The sequence below is a fragment of the Hydractinia symbiolongicarpus genome, chromosome 9 (genome assembly GCF_029227915.1).
Source record: "Hydractinia symbiolongicarpus strain clone_291-10 chromosome 9, HSymV2.1, whole genome shotgun sequence".
Lineage (NCBI taxonomy): Eukaryota > Metazoa > Cnidaria > Hydrozoa > Anthoathecata > Hydractiniidae > Hydractinia > Hydractinia symbiolongicarpus.
Genome location: NC_079883.1, coordinates 19,720,284 through 19,740,207, shown reverse-complemented (window position 1 = coordinate 19,740,207; position 19,924 = coordinate 19,720,284). Strand labels below are relative to the sequence as shown.

General features: G+C 33.8%; 1 protein-coding gene and 1 long non-coding RNA gene across 2 annotated transcripts in view; both read left to right on the top strand.

The window, feature by feature from the left end:
- Positions 1-965: 965 nt before the first annotated feature.
- LOC130656529 (40S ribosomal protein S20-like) overlaps positions 966-19,924 on the top strand; it is a 75,384-nt gene continuing 56,425 nt past the window's right edge. Inside the window, exon 1 of the mRNA XM_057459405.1 lies at positions 966-1,483. Coding sequence (XP_057315388.1) covers positions 981-1,483 — 503 coding nt within the window. The 5' untranslated portion in view covers positions 966-980. The remainder of the gene's footprint in view (positions 1,484-19,924) is intronic.
- Positions 2,995-17,803, top strand: LOC130656532 (uncharacterized). Its single transcript, XR_008984947.1, has 3 exons — positions 2,995-3,143; positions 4,074-4,205; positions 17,638-17,803. It is a non-coding gene; the product is annotated as an uncharacterized LOC130656532 (long non-coding RNA).

Below are 19,924 nucleotides of genomic sequence, written 5' to 3'. Positions count from 1 at the left end.
TATTATTTTTTTTTACCTTAGGCAATTTCGAAATTGTTTTTTATTTTTATTTTTAACACTTATGCAACTGTGAAAACTTGGAACACAAAGGTTGTACAGTTTTTTTAAAGCTTTTATTACTGCACCCATAAACACAACACTTTGATATATATACGTGAATCTAATTGAAAACTTAAGTGAAGTACCAACGTTTTCTGCTTGTTTTTAAATTCTAATCCCCTAAGAAGTAGTCTGGGTACTAAAATTTATTTTTGATTAGAATCTTGACTAAAAGCTATTAAGCATTTTCGCAGGGATTGAATTTCACGGTTGAGCTCATCTGGAAACATCAAGCATTTCACAGGGACTTATTTTTGCGTGTGGGCCATTTTCTAATATTTTGCGAAAACTTAATTTCGCATTTCAACATTTTTGACTATTTTTTGAAACTGGCAAAATTAGCACTTGGTAAATTTTAGTGACAAACAGCCATATCTATTGTTAAAAAATCCCTAAAAAATTTTCAAAGGCGAATTCTGGCCAATTAAACAAACAGCTTTTTGGTGTCACCTTTGATAACGTCGGAAGCTCTTTTCCTCAGTTACAAAAAGATTTTAGAAGGAGGGTCGTTATCTAAGGGCTCTAAAGGGTTAAGAGGAGTAAAGTGAAGAATAGGGAAAATTATAATTATACATTAAAAAAAAGTAGATAACTTTTGTAATCAATGAATATAGGTATTTTATTTTTAAAGGTAGAATAGATTATAGAAGGTGACAAAAGAAGTAAGGAAAAACAAACACTTGTGGAAGTGGAGGTTTTGACCATGGAAATTTTTTTTATAAATTTTGCGGATTAGACAATTATTCAAAGATTTCGCGGTGAAAAATTTTCACGAATGACTACTTTCTACATTTACGCAGGAACTTAAACCGACAAAAATCTATGAAATTTAATCCCTGCAAAAATTTATGACATCATTCTTGGCTTAACGTCCGTTTTCCATGCTAGCATGGGTTGGACGGGGTATATTAATGACCCTCTTCCAATCTGATCTAGACTGTGTTAGATCTAAACTCAACTTCCTCTGTATCAAGTCTGTCCTTATAACCTCCTGTCAAGTCTTTCTCGGTCTGCCTCTGGGCTTTGCCCCAGGAACTATCAAGTCTCTACACTTTCTTACCCAATTATCCTCCTCCATTCTTTCCAAGTGCCCCAGCCAGTTCAATCTTCTTATCTGGATAACATCTTTAATTCTACGGAGACTTAGCCTGCTTCTTAGCTCATCTGAACTCTTTCTGTCTCTCAGACTGGCGTTACACATCCACCTAACCATTCTCATATCATTCCTTTCTAAACGGTCAAGATCTTCCTGCTTCACTGCCCATGTCTCACTACCGTACAACATAACACTTCTTACACAGGCCTCATACAACCTACCTTTTACCTCAATTGACAGGACCCTGCTAGTCAACAAAGGAAGTAACTCTCTGAACTTTTTCCAAGCAGAACCTATATTGCAAGTAACACTTCTTCCAACACCCCCTTCACTGCCCAACATATCACCTAAGTAACGGAAGTTCTCAACTATCTTTAATGAGCCACTGTTGTACATCATTAAAGCTGGAAATACTTCATTCTCTATAATCTCACCTTTGCAACGCTTGCATACAAACTGTATGTCAGCTCTTAACCTTCCACTAATACCACTGCACTTCTTATGTACCCAATGCTTACAAGTCTGACAAAAAATTGAGTTACTACCAACCCCTTTCCTGCAAACTCCACAAGGCCATTTTCCAACTACAAGGTCACACTTGGCTGCAATGCTACTAATCATGACTTTAGACTTTGCTGTGTTTACCTTTAGCCCTTTCTCTTCTAGTCCTTTCTTCCACTTCTCAAACTTTTCAACTAATTCTTCCATTGACTCTGCTATGAGAACCAAATCATCTGCATACAATAACTCCCATGGACAACCTGTTCTGACCTCCATCGACAGCACTTCTAAGACTAGAATAAACAACAAAGGACTAAGTACAGAACCCTGATGTACACCAACATTTACACTAAATTCATCACTAAGTGAATCGTTAATCCTGACACGATTTCTAGCATTGCTGTACATAGACTGTACCATCGTAACTAGCCACTCATCCACACCTAATTTTCTCATAGGCCACCAAATAACTTTACGTGGCACTCTATCAAAAGCTTTCTCTAAATCTACAAAGGCAAAATAGAGATTCTTTCTCTTTCCTAAATACTTTTCCTAAAGCTGTCTGAGTAAAAATATTGCATCTGTAGAGCCACGCCCTGGAACAAAACCAAATTGCATCTTATCTATATCAATTCTTTCTCTAAGTAACTTATCAATCACTCTTTCAATAACTTTCAATACTTGATCAACCAACTTCAAACCTCTATAGTTACCCCTTTCTAATGCATCACCCTTGCCCTTGAAACAATTCACTATTACACTCGACTGCCACTCACTCGGAATAGCACCATCCTTTATAATCTGGTTAGCAAGACTTGTAATAAGCTCAACTCCAATATATCCAGATGCTTTTACCATCTCTGCAACAATACCTGATACTCCTGCAGTCTGCCAATCTTCAATTTTCTAATAGCCTCCACTACCCATTCTGTCTTGATCTGCATAGCTGGCCCTTCTACAACATCATCATCAGACAAATTATCCTCGTCCCAATCAAACTCAGTGTTAAACAACCTCTGATAATGATTCTTCCAAGCTACCCTTTTCTCCTCCTCTGTGACGTCAGCTAAAACCTACAAATAAATAAAACATTTTTTTCAGAATTCCAGAATTTTCAGAAGTCTTTTGCTGTGTAGATCTACTAACAATGATCAAGAAAATGTATAGGATTATGTGCTTTCGACAAACGGTTGAAGAAATATTGGGGTTTTTTTGATGACCTTGTCAACCCTTCATTCAAAAACTGGCCTCAAAGTTATAAAATAAATTAAGCTATTGACGATAAATTACTGTTATTGTGTTGTAGCACTTTATTTGTCAATCAACATTTGAGACATGAAGTTTTAAAAAGCTTAGAAACTGTAGCTGGCTACTGACGATAAAAAATTTGAGCATATTCTCACCCACATTACAGACTATTTAAGCCATAGTCGCAAGAACATTTCAGGTTTGTGTTTCTCGTCTTCCTTTTCTTCAGCTTTCTTCAAGAAGTTTTTGTTAAATTTTTTATGAGCATTTTGTGTAAACGACAAATCAGAATTCATTAAACGAATTATGTTTAAAGGTGATCTGACTACACAATGTAAATAAAAGGTATGGCTAACCCAGGAGTACATGACTATATGAATTTGATTTCTGCCAGGTACTGCAACATATGCATGTCGAAAAAAATTGTGTCCAGTTTTCCTTCATACCAACAAGATTATCTTCTGCTTGTATAAATAATATGCACCAAAGTAATTTGTAAAAGCATTCTGAGCTCTTACATGATTAAATAATATGTATTTTATCTTAGTATCAGTGGACGAATTGCTGTGTTGTGTATACACAAATATGTACAAAAAGTAATTAAATTTATAGGATCTGCACAAAAAGAAATTATTTCAAGTATAGTATATGTTGGCGTAGATTTCTCAGACTGAGCGTCACGTACGTCATGGTTTAGAACGTACATTGCAGAAGCTTATTTAACATATCCTTTTACATTTCACATATTTTTCTTTCAATTTTTTTCTTGCCTTTTTTATTTATAGAATCCTTCTTCACAACGATCATAATACTTTGAACTAAGAAATTTTCTCGAAATCGAGTGAAACAACTTTCGCGAAATTTTTTGCAATAAAAAACCTTCGCAAATGATCATTTCACTCATTTTTATTACATAAAACCTTGAAAAAATTGATGGAAAAGGCATTCCTTTTTCCATTTTTTTTCGATTTAGACAAAAATCTCCTATGAAAAATTCTTAATGGTTTCATTTCTATGTGTGAATTTAAAATATGTGTAGAGATACGTGCACAGAAAAAATAAATTGTCAACCCCTGACTATTGGCAAGCCTGAAATATATTTACATTACCTATTGTATTTATACCATAGGCACTTCATACTGTACCGCAAAAGGAGCCCAGAGTTATTTATTACAACGGTGGTGTCACAAATAGAAGTGGATTAAAAGGTGGAGTGTTCGACCGTGCAAGTTCAGTTTCTCACTATCAAAAAATATTTCAGGTAGCTGCAGTTGGTTTTAAATTTATATATTTTATATGCAGATAATCATTCTACATAGTTGGTTTTAATGTGTGGAAAAGGTTTCTAAACTGCATTAACCCTATTTTAAGTGGAGTATTGTGTGGGCATCTGTTTTGGGGCAAATGGATATGTGTAATTTTACTACCCCATCCTCCCCTCCACTCAATAAAATTCAAGGATGGACAAATGTTTTTACTGTGAAACCTGGCACAGAAGTAATTTGACATCAAAATGTCAATGCTCACGTCATCCAACATATTGTGACCCGGGTTAGAGGATGAGACACAGTTATAGTGTGTCATACAAGAAGCAAGATGGTAGCAATAAATATTGGCTTTTTTCATGTTAATAAAACGCTTGCTTCCTTAAAATCACATTACTTTAGTTCTAGAACAAATTTTAACATTGTGTTTGAAATTTATGACGTCCAAATAAAATCATTTAACTTATCTTTTGGCTCATAAAATGAAAAATGCCAGAAATCGTCGTCTAAAAATATTATATTTGGGGAAACTCCAAAAAATAGGGGAATCATAATCATTTGTCAAATTTTCACTTTACCGATTATACGGAAGTCTTAAAAATTTATGGTGTAGTACCGTAAGAGCCGATAACTTAACCTTGTAGGGGTAAACTTTCCGTGCTTTCCTAGCATGCTGATTTATCAAAATTCACCTTTTCATTGCGCTCTAAAGCTTTGCACTTTCACACAATCTTTCAGTGTTTAACCCTATTTATTCCAACTCGCTTTTCAGGGACGGATTTAGGATTTTTTTTGACTGGTGTAAAATAACCTCGAAGAGGTTTAATTGCATGTCAGGGCGATCAAAAACAACTGGCGGTTTGAAGGGCCTTTTGTGCCCCTCCCCCAGCCTTTCCTATTGGGACTACCACCCTTTAACGCCCTCTGATGGTCAAAACAGCTTAAAAATTAACCCCAGAACGAGTCCTTGATAAACCGCCCAACTTCTCATTTTTACTTACGTAAATTTTACTTTTTTAGTTCAACTTTAAACAAGAATTACTAATATCAATTGTTCTTGGGTTTTTTTATTCAAATTAAGTATATAAAGAATTGAGTTTCTTCAGCGTCGGCGTATAGTGGATGTATATTTAATACGACTGTACTCAAGTTTTGTCTTAACAGCTAAAAATAAAATCACACTTCTAAATGTAACCTATAAAAGCATATGCGGCCTTTTCTGTACTAAAATACGAAATCAAAGATAAAAAAATCCCGGCATAATTCATCAAATTAGTCAGTTAATTTTGAAATCATAACAAACTTTTTAAGGATACGGTAGGCCCTTAGTGTTAAAATTTTTCAATTTTTTTTTCACGAATGTAACTTTAAGTTTCCAGTAAGTTTTGGAAAAAATATATTATAAAAGTGTTATTTTGGTGGGATAAAACAGGGAAAATGCATTTCTTCGTAACATCTTTGATCTTGCCCTGAATATGAGTCTTGAATTTAATTTTCTCTAAACACCCACGCTCTGTATTAAAATTAAGACTATAAAATATTTGAAATATAATTCACTATGCACACTATTATTAACAAGCTATAAATTATTCTGCATTTTTTTAAATACTGTAAAGTTATACTGTTGAAAAACATAATTTATCGATTGTTAATTATAATGGGAAGGTTCAACATGACAAAAAAAACATTTTTAAAAAAAAGAAAATGAAGAAGGAGAAATAAAAAATTAGAGATAAAGGAAGCAGAAAAAACAAACTCCTAAGATATAACGTTGCCTCATGGTTTAATCAACGGACTGAAGATTTGTTTAACGATGAGGAGACTTCGTAGTCCCGGTAAAAGAACAAATTTTTATTTGTACGTTCAGAAACCATGTTTTACATCTATCAATACAAATTTTCAACTTACTTTAATTTTATACCAAAAATGTTTTAAGTCATAGGATTTTTACCACATATAATGTAAATTTATTAGCACTACTAAATAAGCTCAAAGATTTTGATAAATATATCACTAAGCTCTCTTAGCCAGCCAGAGCTAGATAGCTTTTAAATGGCCTGTTGTTGTGGACCAACAAATCTTACTAAGCTATAGCATAGATAAGAACATAGAAAGAGCTGAGGTTTTACTGATAAGACTCCTGAAAAACACACACACACTCCAAAGCATGGGAAGCAGCTTTCAAAAAAATTTACAAAATCAATTTTTACTTTTATTCGAAACGTGTATATACTTATAAACGTAATGTTACATTGTAATACTTGCAATGTACGTACAACAAAATAATTTTAAAATACTCAAAATATAGAAATATAAGAACAATTTCAAGTTATAAACATGTCAAAAACACAAGGTAAAGCCAAAGATAAAAAGGATATATCAAGATTTGCTACAGTACATACTAATAAAAATTTTATAAGAACAAAATACTTAAGGGATATATATACGACTAAACCAAATTTTAAACTTTTTAACTTTTCAGGTGTCGCACCGGTCATCCTGTTTCAATAAAGTATCAATCCACTTCAATGTCAATTTAAAACTGTTCATGTGTTGGTATTTTGTGTATAACTATCTTTAAATTGTTTGAATAACTCGATTTAGCTAATCACTAATCAAAAATGGATCTTTCCAAACAATAATTTTGTCCAAACATAATAAAATTCAATATGTTTGATGTATATCAAGTAACTTAACAGTTATCAATATTTTCATCTGGTATGACCTGTGGATTTTTTTTAAAAATCAATAGCTTGGATTGCATACACATACATATTTGTGTTAAAAACATCGTGGTTCGACACTTCCATACAACGTTGCTGATCTGGTTTTCTAAAGTATTTCTGATTAAGGTTTTCTACCTCCACACTGATTTTGTAAAACGTGTGTTTGAAATGAAAAGTGTGTGAAATTTTTGATAATTAATTCTCAGTGCATATTTTCATTGTCTGATATGAAAGCAGTTGAGTTTGGAGCTTACATCACTTGAATGTGGTCTAAATACTAGCAGGTCAGAACTGATAGTTCCAAAATAAATCCTTCATTGGCTAGCAATAGTGATTTAAATTCTATGTGCAGGGCTGTATGTGGTTAGCCTCCTCGAGGGCATCTATGTGGTTAGCCTAATTGAGGGTATCTAGCTAGCTATAGCTGATGACATGTGTGGAGCAGCTCCTGAAACCTAAATATAAGTCAGATAGAAGATTGCTAAAACTGTTTTGACATAAATTTTAAATAAGAAAAATAGCCACAACTCGCTTTCTTGCAAAAACTTTTAAGTCACGAGTTTTTCAAGTCCGCCATTTTTACTTAAAAATGTGGTAAATACACCGAGTATATTTAAAGGGACACTTTAACAACACCGAAAATTTACAGTTGATTTTTTGCCTTAAACTTTGGCTAACCATCGTCCTTCACTTAAAGGTTATTACTAAAGTGAAGAATAAACCCTTACCTTCGTACAGCTATGAAGGATTCATATTCCGTTCAGTATTTCTTGAAAAAAACACGTTTTTTTTCATATACATACGACAACAACAAACATGGCCGCTTGACCTTCGAGCTTCTCCAACTTATTCTCTTAGAAATTATGTATGTAAATTATTTCGAAGGCGAGGGTAAACCCCTGAGAGCTTTTTAACCAATAAATTTTGGCGGAATTCAGTGGAAAACCTGATTATTTTCTTAATCATTTACAAGTAAAATTGTCGGGATTCTATACTAAAAGAATCGATAATTCATCCTTTTGCGAGAAACACACGAAAAGAGCTGGAACCGAGTGACGCGCCTTCTTTGCATTGTTTGTCTTAACAATAGGAATTTGAATAGAGAAATATTGAGTTGTGTCTCTTTCTCTTTTAATAATATCTCTATGATCCCGATAAGATGCGCGCTAAAATCTTTGGGTTTGTGGAAGAATCATGGCCTCGTGTGCTGCGTATCGCTACAGTAATAAAAGTCAGCGTGAAAAAGATAGAAGTTTCTTTCCTTTCCTGAAGATGATAAATTACGGAAAATTTTTTTTTTTTTCAAAGCATGTCCATCTATGATATATTTTTCTTGTATTTCAAGAGAATGTACTAAATAAGCGGCACCAAAAACACAAAGCTTATGAAGCCCGCGATCAAAAACACAAAGCTTATGAAGCCCGCGATCAAAAACACAAAGCTTATGAAGCCCGCGATCAAAAACACAAAGCTTATGAAGCCCGCGATCAAAAACACAAAGCTTATGAAGCCGGCGATAAAAAACACAAAGCTTATGAAGCCCGCGATCAAAAACACAAAGCTTATGAAGCCCGCGATCAAAAACAGGCAATAATGTTTTAATGTTCTCTATACCTCAAAAAGAGGTATAGAGAACATTAAAGTCGGCCCCTTTCCTTCATGCTGCCACTTTTATGCTGGGCTGGTGCATTACACTGAGAATCGAACGAAAGGCGGAAGACCATTTGGAACAATGCCACAAGTCAGTCCGACCTTCATCGTCATGGCCACATAAAATAAAGTTTTGTTTATGTTTGTTTTTATCAAATATTAAAGGGAAAGGTAGCAGTTTTCTTTGTCAGTGTACGAATATAAGTTAATACAGCTGTTATAATTTCCAAGCAGTCGCTACATTTAATTGAAAACTGAAATCACTAAAATTCTATATAAAGCTAACAAAAACAAACAAGATGCAAAAGTTCCATAAAATATCTCTCCTTTTCAGAAAATGACATGCTGGAGATTCCAGATTACTATTACTATTAAAGGCCAAACAAAAGATAGAAGTATATATAACATTTCTTTCAAAAGTTTGTGACCTCAAGCACATGAGTTAGGTTTCTCTAATTGTAGGTTTGCCTATTTGACGATTTGGAAATTTTTTGTTAGATTAATTTCTCTCCCAATGTTTTCTCCGATTTACTCTTGCTTTACTGAGGGGGCCTAAAAATAATTATTGAGAAAATGCGTGAATTATGAACTACACTATTATTACATTCTTGGAATCATATATTTTTGTACAAAAATGCATTAATACAAAGTTTATTATCAATTCTATGAAAACGTACAACCCTTCCAGATCGCATTACTATAAAAATAATTTATTTGTTAATAATATGTTTATATTCAAATATTCATCAGTTAAAAATCAAAATGAAAATAATTACAGTTGTCCTGACAACAAAAGGAACAACGTACAATGAAAGTAAATATTGAACAGATAAAATGCGTGATAGAATACAGGGGAAAATATATATTTTCATGAACCAGACAGATTTTTATTAACAAGGAAATATCTTTAACGTGTATCAGTATTTGATTAGAACAGCAAAACAAGGAGAAACAAAATATAAAACAGTCCTAAATAAATAGAAGGAGGACTTATGCAATCATACTGTATATTGAGAAAAATACTGGCCAAATAACTATAGTAGCATCTAGTATTTTTGGAGAAAAGGTGAGGGCCATAAAAATATATTTCATGGAAACACAGTGTTTTAAAAAAATAATCATTTTTATGAGGGCACAATTCTTTTCAGATGGTTGGTTTCTTCTCAGAAAACCAAAGTTTTATAAGTAAAACAAATAGAATATATTTTACTAAAAATATAATTATTTGAGGAAACAAATTTAAAAAAAATATTAAAAAGCCTCATCCTCTTAAAGAGGTAATCTTGACGTCATAACCAAGGCTTTCAAAAACCAAAAGTTCAGTTTGTTTAATAAGCAATAAAAAAGTAAACTTCTAATCAATTTTTCATAAAAAAATTATATTTTGGAACAAACAATCAAGCTTAGACATATTCTTAGAATATTCGTAACTTCTGACCCATTTTTGAGAGTTCTTAAAAAAAGTGCTTAAAGAAAATATGTACAGGCTCAAGACACAGCAAGGAACTAATATTTAAGGGGAAGTTTAGCTTTGAAAGTTTTAACGGCTAGAAAATCGTTACACACCTAAATTTATTTTTGTACCAGATACTTGAAACAACGCACCTGCTTTTCTTTGGCTTTCTCAGCTAAGCTGGCGTTCTCTGAATAAAAGTCCAATCAGTTTTTACTTCGGCTACTAAACTTCGCTTCATCCCAAAGAAAACGTATTGAAAATGTATACGTCTGATACATTTCCACTCAGGTCTCTTTGTTACGTTATATCATCGTACGTTTTTTTTCTTCTTGCAAAATATTTCTGACAACAACAAAAACTATCTATACTCGCTCCAACAACAGTTTTATTTTTTACATTTTAGATTCGAATTATTCATATTCGCATGTGATTGCTTTTTATAAAAAGAAGCAACCTCGGCCCAGAACACAAAAATGGAAAATACAGAAGAACAAATAAGCCTTAAAGGGGAAGCTCGGTCTAAAAAAAAAAATTATTTTATTTTATAATTCGACGCATTTTTACTTATAAAAACAGAAAAACTTTACTTCATTAAACTCAGAGTTTTGGAAATCTCTCTAATGTTGACACAAACTTCTTAAAAATACTCCGTTTTTGAAAAGGCGCGTAACGAAAAAAAAGCTGGGTTCTAACTCAAGTATGACGTTTCATAGTTCAAAACATTGCATCGCGTGAAAGAGTCAAAACACAAGCTACACAATTTGCTAAAAGAATTTCCATTTTTTTCTAACTATATTTCTTTCTAAATCTTTAACAAATTACTTCTTTGAAAACACAGTGTCAATTTGTAAGAACTGGAACCAATTCGCAGCGATTCAAGCTCCAAAATGATGACATAGCTACCTGATTTATCTAGCTACTCTTAGTCCCATAAATTTTAAACCAGAACTTTCTTTGGAAGAACTGAATAAATTACGAACGTGTAGTTCCGAGAGTGATGAAGAAGAAAGAAGTTTTTAGGATCGGCAACAATACCTGGTGCCAATGGGGTGGTCCCTTAGAGCGATGGAGTCGTACAGTGAAAGGGTTGTGTTGCAGGGTTACAATTAAAATTCCTGACAATCATTTCGAAGGTAAAATAAAAAAAAAATAGCCAAGCATAATTTTCTTTTTTGTGTTTAAAACCGCCATAACAAAACTCTACATATCCCTTTTAATATTAGTCTTCACGTTGATAAAAAAATATGCCAACGAGCAGCATGACAACACACTCAAAACTTCTCTCAAAATATTTTGCCTAACATAAGTTTTATCTCCAAATCATTTAACTCTCCTTCGCATACATTTTCTTCTGTATTATTTGCTACTGCCAAAACAACATCACAAAAAAAACACTACGGTGGTTGTTTTATTTTATTTAGCCTTACAAATCGAGTAAGAAAGTGTGCTCAAAAATTGAAACTTTGGACGGGGTTATTTAAAGGTTTTTCTTTTTAAGAAAACAATGTATAACTGAAGCCGAATTTTTTGGAATGTTCTGTTTTTGTAAACCAGTACTAACTACTTCACTTTCTGCCCTCAATAATATAAGGAGCGATGCAATGCACTCGGTAGAAGACAAGACAAAAATCTTTATTACCCCCTTCTTATCAAAGCACATGTTCTTGAAGAGCTTCACATTGAAAAAAACATTAAGCGCTGGGGAAAGCAAACATGGGGAGAAAATATAATAATTTTTTGAAATAGTTTTAATTTGGAAATGGCTATAATAAATGAAATTGTGTTCAATTTTTCTAAATACGAGAAAGACAAATGTTTGGTTGTTTGGTGACTATGGTAAGACATAGGTAACAAGCATAACTAACAAACATAGCTAACAAAACTTTTGAAGCGTTCTGGTTCAAAATGTTGAGAACAAATATAAAATATTTCAGCAAGGTACCACTTTTTTTTATATTATGTAGTCATTTTTTCGAAGCTCCTCATTTTTTTCGCACTGGTAATCTGATAAGAGACTAGCCGATTTTTTCTTTCATTATTGCCATCGTCTTTCTTCGTCAGCTTTTCGTTCTCTACTTCTTTATTTTTCTCATTACCCTTATCTCTTTCTGTCTTTTTATTATGGCTACTTCGATTTGTACAGCCGATGGCAGCACAGTTTGGCATATTAAAATAATAAAAATGTATAAACAAAATATGTGATTACACCTAATTCCCAACACCGAACCTCGCTTTTTGAGCTATAAAACGTCATAATTCAATTCAATTCAATTCAGCCTTTGTAAAAATGTAAAGGGCTCAATATACGGAGATTTTTTACGCATGTTTAACACTGATTATTTCAGAAAAAGAGGGTTTCACTTAAAAAAAATTATGGTATCCGGTTTTTTTTCTTTTATAACATTGAATTTAAAAAAAATAATTTTTGACCGAACTTCCCCTTTAAGCTAACCTCATAATGAGTGAACATTGACATGCCTTGCTTGAAATAACTATTTTCAGGATTGATTTGAAAATGAGGTTTTCTTTTTTCAGTTGATAAACAACTTGTTTCCGTGAGGTACGGCACGCACATAGTAAACTAGGGGTTAAATTAAATTATTCTTTGTGGAGAAAATGCGTGAGCTGTGAGAAAGGTGACCCGTGATTTCAGTACCGTGAACTCGCATAGTTACTCACACAAGCGTATTATAATATAGGACTAGTTGATAAATCCCGTTGAAAAATCCACTGAGGCAGGATAAAAATGAAAAAGAAGCGTCACTTGAATTTTGATAACGTCAGCAACCCATCCACAAAAAAAATAATTTAGAACCTTGTTTTCACGTTGCCTCTAGTAAAGCTTAAAGCGCTGATCACGAAAATGTATATGATCATTTACTTTTGACAAAGGGTTGCAGAGATATTATGGTTGCAGAGTTTTTTGACGACGTCATTAACCCGTCCATTCAGAAACGGATTCGGGGACTCAGTTTTGGGAAATTACCCAAATTGGTCCTAGGTGGTCCCTAGTTACCCACGCGGTGAGAAATCATTGACGTCACCACCTCCAAGTTATTTGGCCTCAAAATTTTAAGTGCACTGTAATGGCTTTATCAATTTAATATATAGGATATTGTCGTTAGAGTAGTGTCATTGACGTTGCGCCGTAACGTCAGAAAATTTAACATATTAATATTTAACATAAGTTTTTCGGCGACATCAAAGAAAATGACGATATCCACTTTGCCTGTTAGTAACAGACAGACACAGTCTCTGTATTATTATAAAAAACTAGTCGATAAGGCCCGTGGAAAAATCCACTTAGGCAAAAAATCTTACACAAAATGTCAAATATCAAATCGCATTAAATCCTCCACACAAATCTTACGCAAAATAAGGAAGAACAGCTTGCAAGGTGTAAAATCTAGTTGATAAAAAGTTACAACAACGACACTGACAACATCGACCTCACAACACCAAACTCACAAAACCGACATTAAGAACATCGACAGTTACAACACCAACAGCCACAACACGGATAATAACAATGTTAGAAATAACACATCTCAAATATGTACATCTTATAAGTGATTATATTGAAAACCTTCAGTATTTTATTCTAAAATGTCCAGAAGGAGACCTGCAAGAGTTAGCACAAATTAACAAAAATAATTTTTTTACGCATTTTAAATATGTCTTTCCCTTAGAAGCTTATACAAAAATATGAAAAAGCCATAGTTTGGAAAACATCAAATTTAAATCTAGAAAAATCAGTCATTTCGGTTGCATACCATCCTCTTCCACAAAAATTAACACAAAATGTAAAAATCAACCAGTTAAGAACACAAAAATTTTCTCTTTTAGTTCCGTACTGCCCTTTACCAACAATGTTAAACCTAAATGTCAAAAAATCAATGAGCAAAGAATAAACTTGAATCAACAAAGATCATTATGTGTAGAGCTTGAAACAATAATCAAAATAATGTATAGAATCATGTACAACTCCAACAATAATAATAAAGTCAGAAATAACACATCTCAAATATTTACTTCGTTGAAAACCTTTAATAATCCAATCAGAAGTGTCAAAAAACATCAAATTTATATCTGGAAAATCATTTCTTCAAATACATACTATCCTGTCCCCAAAAAATATACACAAATTGTTAAAATGAACAGCTTAAGAACACAAATATTTTTTCCTTAGTATGATGATCTGTAGTGTACCTTTACCAACCATTTTAAACGTGAATGTCAAAAAAGAATAAGGAGTAAATTTGAATAAACAAAGATATTATTTTTGGAAAACAGAGATTCTTAACAAAAACGTGAAACCATGGAATTTTCTTCCAGCAAAAATGACATCATATATATATATATATATATATATGTATATATATATATATATATATATATATATATATATATATATATATATATATATATATATATATATATATATATATATATATATATATATATATATATATATAATACGATATATATATATAATACGAACTATGAAAAAGCCATGAGCTTACACAACAGCCTTTAGTGGAGGCCAATTCCACAAAATGTGTTCTTTAAGTATATTGCATGTGGTCTTTTCCCCATAAAATTTTACACAAAATTTTAAAAAACAACAGTTTGCAACACAAACAAAAACACGAACAACCTTACCATCCTCTCATAAATTAAAATAAAGTCATAAACCCACGTAAATTTCCAATGAAATGTCTACAACCCCCTGTAAAAATAACCTGGTTTATAAATGTAGGCTGAAAAAAGTTTAACAGGATGTCAGAAACAAAACAATAAAAAAATAACTTAACACACACGCTTTAAATTCTGAAAAAAAATTCGTGCACGTAGTCCCCTGTGAAAATAATTATACTCTTACAGGCATAAAAATACATCCTACTAACCTACAAAAGTTCAAGTCTTTTAAAGATTTTGTAGGTAACTAGCTAGCTAGCTAGCTAGCTTGTTACATCATAATTCGTGTTCATAAAAGAAGAAAAGTTTGGAAACTAAGGTAGCTAGCTATACGTAATTAACAAAGAGGAATAACAACATAAGCTTTTTTTCTCTTTTTGAGATAAGTGACGGCGAGAAAGAAATTGCCTTGATACCGGCTGGTGGTCTTACAAAGGCCGTCCCAAAAATTGCGGCGAGTGACATTTAAATATTTTGAGGTGGCGAGTGTGCAATGCAAAGCTTGTCCGATATAGCTGTGGCTCTTATAGATAATACAGGACGGTCAAAAAGGCTTGTCCCATATTGTCGGGACTTTTTGATACGGGAAAAGATTTCAACGCATAAAAATGAGATAAATTATGATAGTTACACATATTTCAATATTTAGTCTTATATATGTGAACACTAAAAAAGTAAAAAAAGCAAAATTACAACAGAATCCGATAAAGCTTGTACGAACGTAGCCATAATGCAGCAACACAATTTGTCACACTATTTTCAAACTCTTTGCCATTGTCTGAGAGGATAATTTTTGGTAATCCAAAGACAGTTAGAAACCTAACCACAAACCTTTCTGCAGTTTCCACTGCTGTTTTGCGTACAAGTGAAAACAGGGCATGAAACTATGAAAAATGATCAACAATGTGACCAATATACCGAAAACTACCACCTGGTTTCGACTGTCCATAAGATCAATCTCTAAATTACATTTTTACCATTATAAAAATGGTAACGCAGTCACATTTACTTGATAAAAATACTGCTGTAATGATTATAAAAGTAAACCTGGCTATGAAAATCAGTAATTACCTGTACTCTCTGCAAAAAGCCACAAGATATATAATGGGTTTTCATGGTGTTTTTTAAGTTGTACACACATACTGCAATGCACATGTTGTGCGGTGCCTAATGTTTAAGAAAATTTATGCCCATGAAAAAAATACTCTCTAGTTTACCAATACCTTTTCAAACGTTTTTTTTTTTATCCACAGTGAATCAATTCTTTGCAATGAACTCTCTCAAAAATATCAAACATTTGTGTATCTGTAGCAATACACGTAAAACTACAAAGAGGTGAGTCACTCTAAAATATGCGATAAACTTGTAGTAAGTATATACAGAAATCTTATAAAAGAAAAAAATATAGAAATCATTTTTTTAACTAAGATTCTGTATTATGTATCACAAGCCAGGCAAGTATATTACATACATTATATGCTTGCAACAATGACTACATTTTTATTAGTAATTGCTTGTATTATTGTCATAATTCTCGAAACTAATCCAGACAGCATTCGAAACTGCATTTTCCCATAAATAAGATATCCTACCAATTAGATGACTAGATCGATAATTAAACAAGACGTTAGAAATACATGTTAAATTTTTGCATCTATATATATATATGTACACGTAATAAAATTGGCTGTATATCCACTTTACTCCAGCAGTCTGTTTTAAAAAATATATAGATAAACAATGACCAAGGGTAGGATATCTCATTATCGCATAATCATTTCTTTGTATGCGACGAAGAATGCCTGGTGGTTTTACTGCATGATTTTTTAGGCAACTAACAATAGCGTTGCAGGTACATTTTGTCATTATGCTAGAAATGTTTGGTTACTTTTCCTAAACCACTCCTGGAAGTCATCATGTGCAGATGTCACATTACCGCTTATATACATGTTTTTTCCAAAGTATATGACTACAACTTGCAAACTGTAGCAAATATATCTATGAGACAGCGTAGTTACTTTTGAAAATGTACCCAGCTAGCTAGCTAATTTTATTTTACAAATTCTTGGGCCATGTGACAAAGTAGCTAGCTGTATTTTAATAACAAACCATAGCTATATCTTATCTTAAAACCATACGAATAAATTTTTTAAAATCTAAACGATAAATTATTTTTTTTTTTACTTTAAAAGAAATCTGGTGAACAAATGTTAGGTTTTCCATTTGTTGCGCTGAAGGAATCAACCGCGTGAACTCGACAAGCTTGTCTAGTAGTTTGTGTCGCTCGCTTAAAATACGGTCGGTAATCGAGCAAACACTGCATATTTTGAGGTGTTGAGGATGGGCCAGTGCCAGGGCTATTTCTTTCTCGCTGTCCCTTGTATCAAAAAGAGAAAAAAAACCTGCGATCGAGGTTGGCCTTCAGGGTATATTTTATTTTTGGACAATGCTTTCCAAAGACAGCTCTCACCTTACAACATGGTAAGGTTTCCTTTCATGACACCAGAGGAACAGTTTTATGTAGCAAATTCAATGAACAATTTCCCTCAAGGTCATCCACTAAAATTTTAGGTTGATTATTATTTTGTGCATTGTTATTATCTATACATTACAAAGTGTATTAATGATCTGATATTTTCCACCAAATTTGCATTTGTTTGATCTACATATCTCTCATGTTATGTTTGAACAAATCAATGCTGTATTCAAGTCGACATTTTTCAAACTTGCATGGGAATAACTAGGATCCCGGTATTCGCTCAAAACTAATCTTGTTTTCATGTTAGTCCGTATTTTTGCATGTGTATTTTGCGGAACTAAAAGGAATATAGTAATAGGCCTAGTTAGGTGCTGTCGCTGTTACTGCAGTTAAATTCATGTTATATTTTTGTTAAACAGCATTAATATTTTTAGACTGGAAGTGCACCCGTTCATTTAAAGACACCTCGTGATGTCGTATTGTACAAAGGCATAATGTATGGTTCTTTACTTGGTGTTGCATTTGGTGTTGCTGCTCTATACAAAATTTCTATGCCTAAGAAGAATTAATTGTAATTAACAATAATTGTGTGTTTACTCAGGGTCAGATTAAGGATTAAGAACCTACGGGTTTGAGGAGATGTTGTTAACCCCCTAGCCTGGAAGCCCCTGCCCTTTAACGTCACCCAAATTTCGCTGTGTCGCCTCGCGCAGTTCGGGCGGCTGACTTAATCTTGTAGAAAATTTAATTTTTTTTTAGAAAAATCGTTCTAAACTGTCAAAAAGACGCTAGATTTTGAGACATAACCGATCACCCACCCTGCCAGTGGCAGGTAACAAACATATGATCAAAAAAATAATTCTTATACTTAAAATTGTTAAATTTCCATACCAAATAGGTTGCATTTTCGAAAAATAATTCGCTGCGTTGCCTTGGGTGGCGGCATTTGGGGATGGCGGCCCAAAAACCCCTTGATTTTGAATAAACTTCAGTTTATACTTTCGGAAAGAAACAATCTAGAGTGTCTAAAAGTCACTAGATTTTGAGATCTTACCTTTCCAATATGATAACAAAGATGGGTTAACTAAGGTGTTTTTATGTTCATCGTCATTTTATTGATTGCTCCTGCACCATAAAACGCTAAAAAAATTTAATCACCGGAAGAAAATAGAGATTCCTTACTATTTGATTTCTGTCAACGCTACACATGGTGTCTTTAAAATCTCCTGATGGAAGACAGGCGGACAGAACTATCCATCTATCTATCAGTCCATCCATCCATTCATCCAGTACTGAGAAAAAATTCTTTTACTAAAGGATAACTGCTGACCATGGACGGAAACGTCTCTCCCCTGAAGAAACTGGGAGTATAATTTTGTACAATTAATATTTTCACAAGGAAAACCGTTGGCTTGCACCTTCTCCGCCGGCAGATTCCTTCCATTACATAAACATTATATAGACAACCTTGTTCCCAGGGCAATTTTTAGCTGTTTTAATATCCAAGATTGCCGTCCGAGATTGTTAGAAAGAGAAATATGGGCCTGGGGACGAGGTTGATTATATAGACGTACAATAATCTCTTTAATAATAGCCGTCGTCTCTTTGTCCGCGAAAGACGCGTCCTGTTCGGAAACACGAAATGCTATATATAAAGGACGGATCTTTTCACGGGTTTTTTCACTGGTTAACGACCAGTCTCTATTATAATAGCCGTATTAGAGATTAGAAAATATTCCTTCTGGCGCAGTCGCGTACGCGCAATACCGTCACGTCACAGCAAACCCCCGGCAAGTCAACGACAATCCCCTAATAGTCACCGCACCCATCCGATACCATTCCATATTAATCTACATAGGACCTAGTATTCTGATGACGTCATCAAAAGTAGAATAAAAAATCCCAAAATAATTCTAGTGCAATTCCCTAAAAATCAACGCACATCAAAGTATACATCAAATGAGTTAAAATTCTAACACGGGTTATTCCCTAATGATACTAATAATCATCAACAATCAACGCATGCGCAATAAGATGCGTTAGTTTTGAGCAGAATGAAATCCTCCGAAAATGTAAAAATTCTATATAATAAAGAGAATGGATTCATACACTGTCAATTGGATCGGGGCTGTCGAAAAGAATCCGTTGATGTTCGGGTATGTGCCGGAACAATTCGAAACGCGGGATATGTGCAACGGGGCTGTTGAAGGATATGCCACGATGCTCGAATATGTACCGGATCGGTTCAAGACGCAAGACATGTGCAACAAGGCCGTTGAGGAGGATGAGAAGATGCTGAAGTATGTACCGGAACAATTCAAAACGCGAGACATGTGCAACGAAGCTGTTGAGTATGTACCCGACATGCTCAGGTATGTGCCGGATCAGTTCAAGACGCAAGACATGTGTAACAGGGTTGTTCAGGAGGATCCCCGGCTGATTTGGGATGTGCCGGATAGGTTCGTGGCGCAGGACATGTGCAACAGGGTTGTTAAAAGGAATCCCTGGACGGTTGAATATGTCCCGGATCGGTTCAAGACGCGGGACATGTGTAATGGGACCGTTGAAAAGAATCCCGAGGTGCTCAGGTATGTGCCCGACTGGTTTGTCACCCAGGACATATGGGATATGGTTGTTGAAGAGGAGCTCGAACTACTCTATGCCTATCGCCAGAGGAAAGCCGAAAAGGCTAGGATTAGGGAGGAT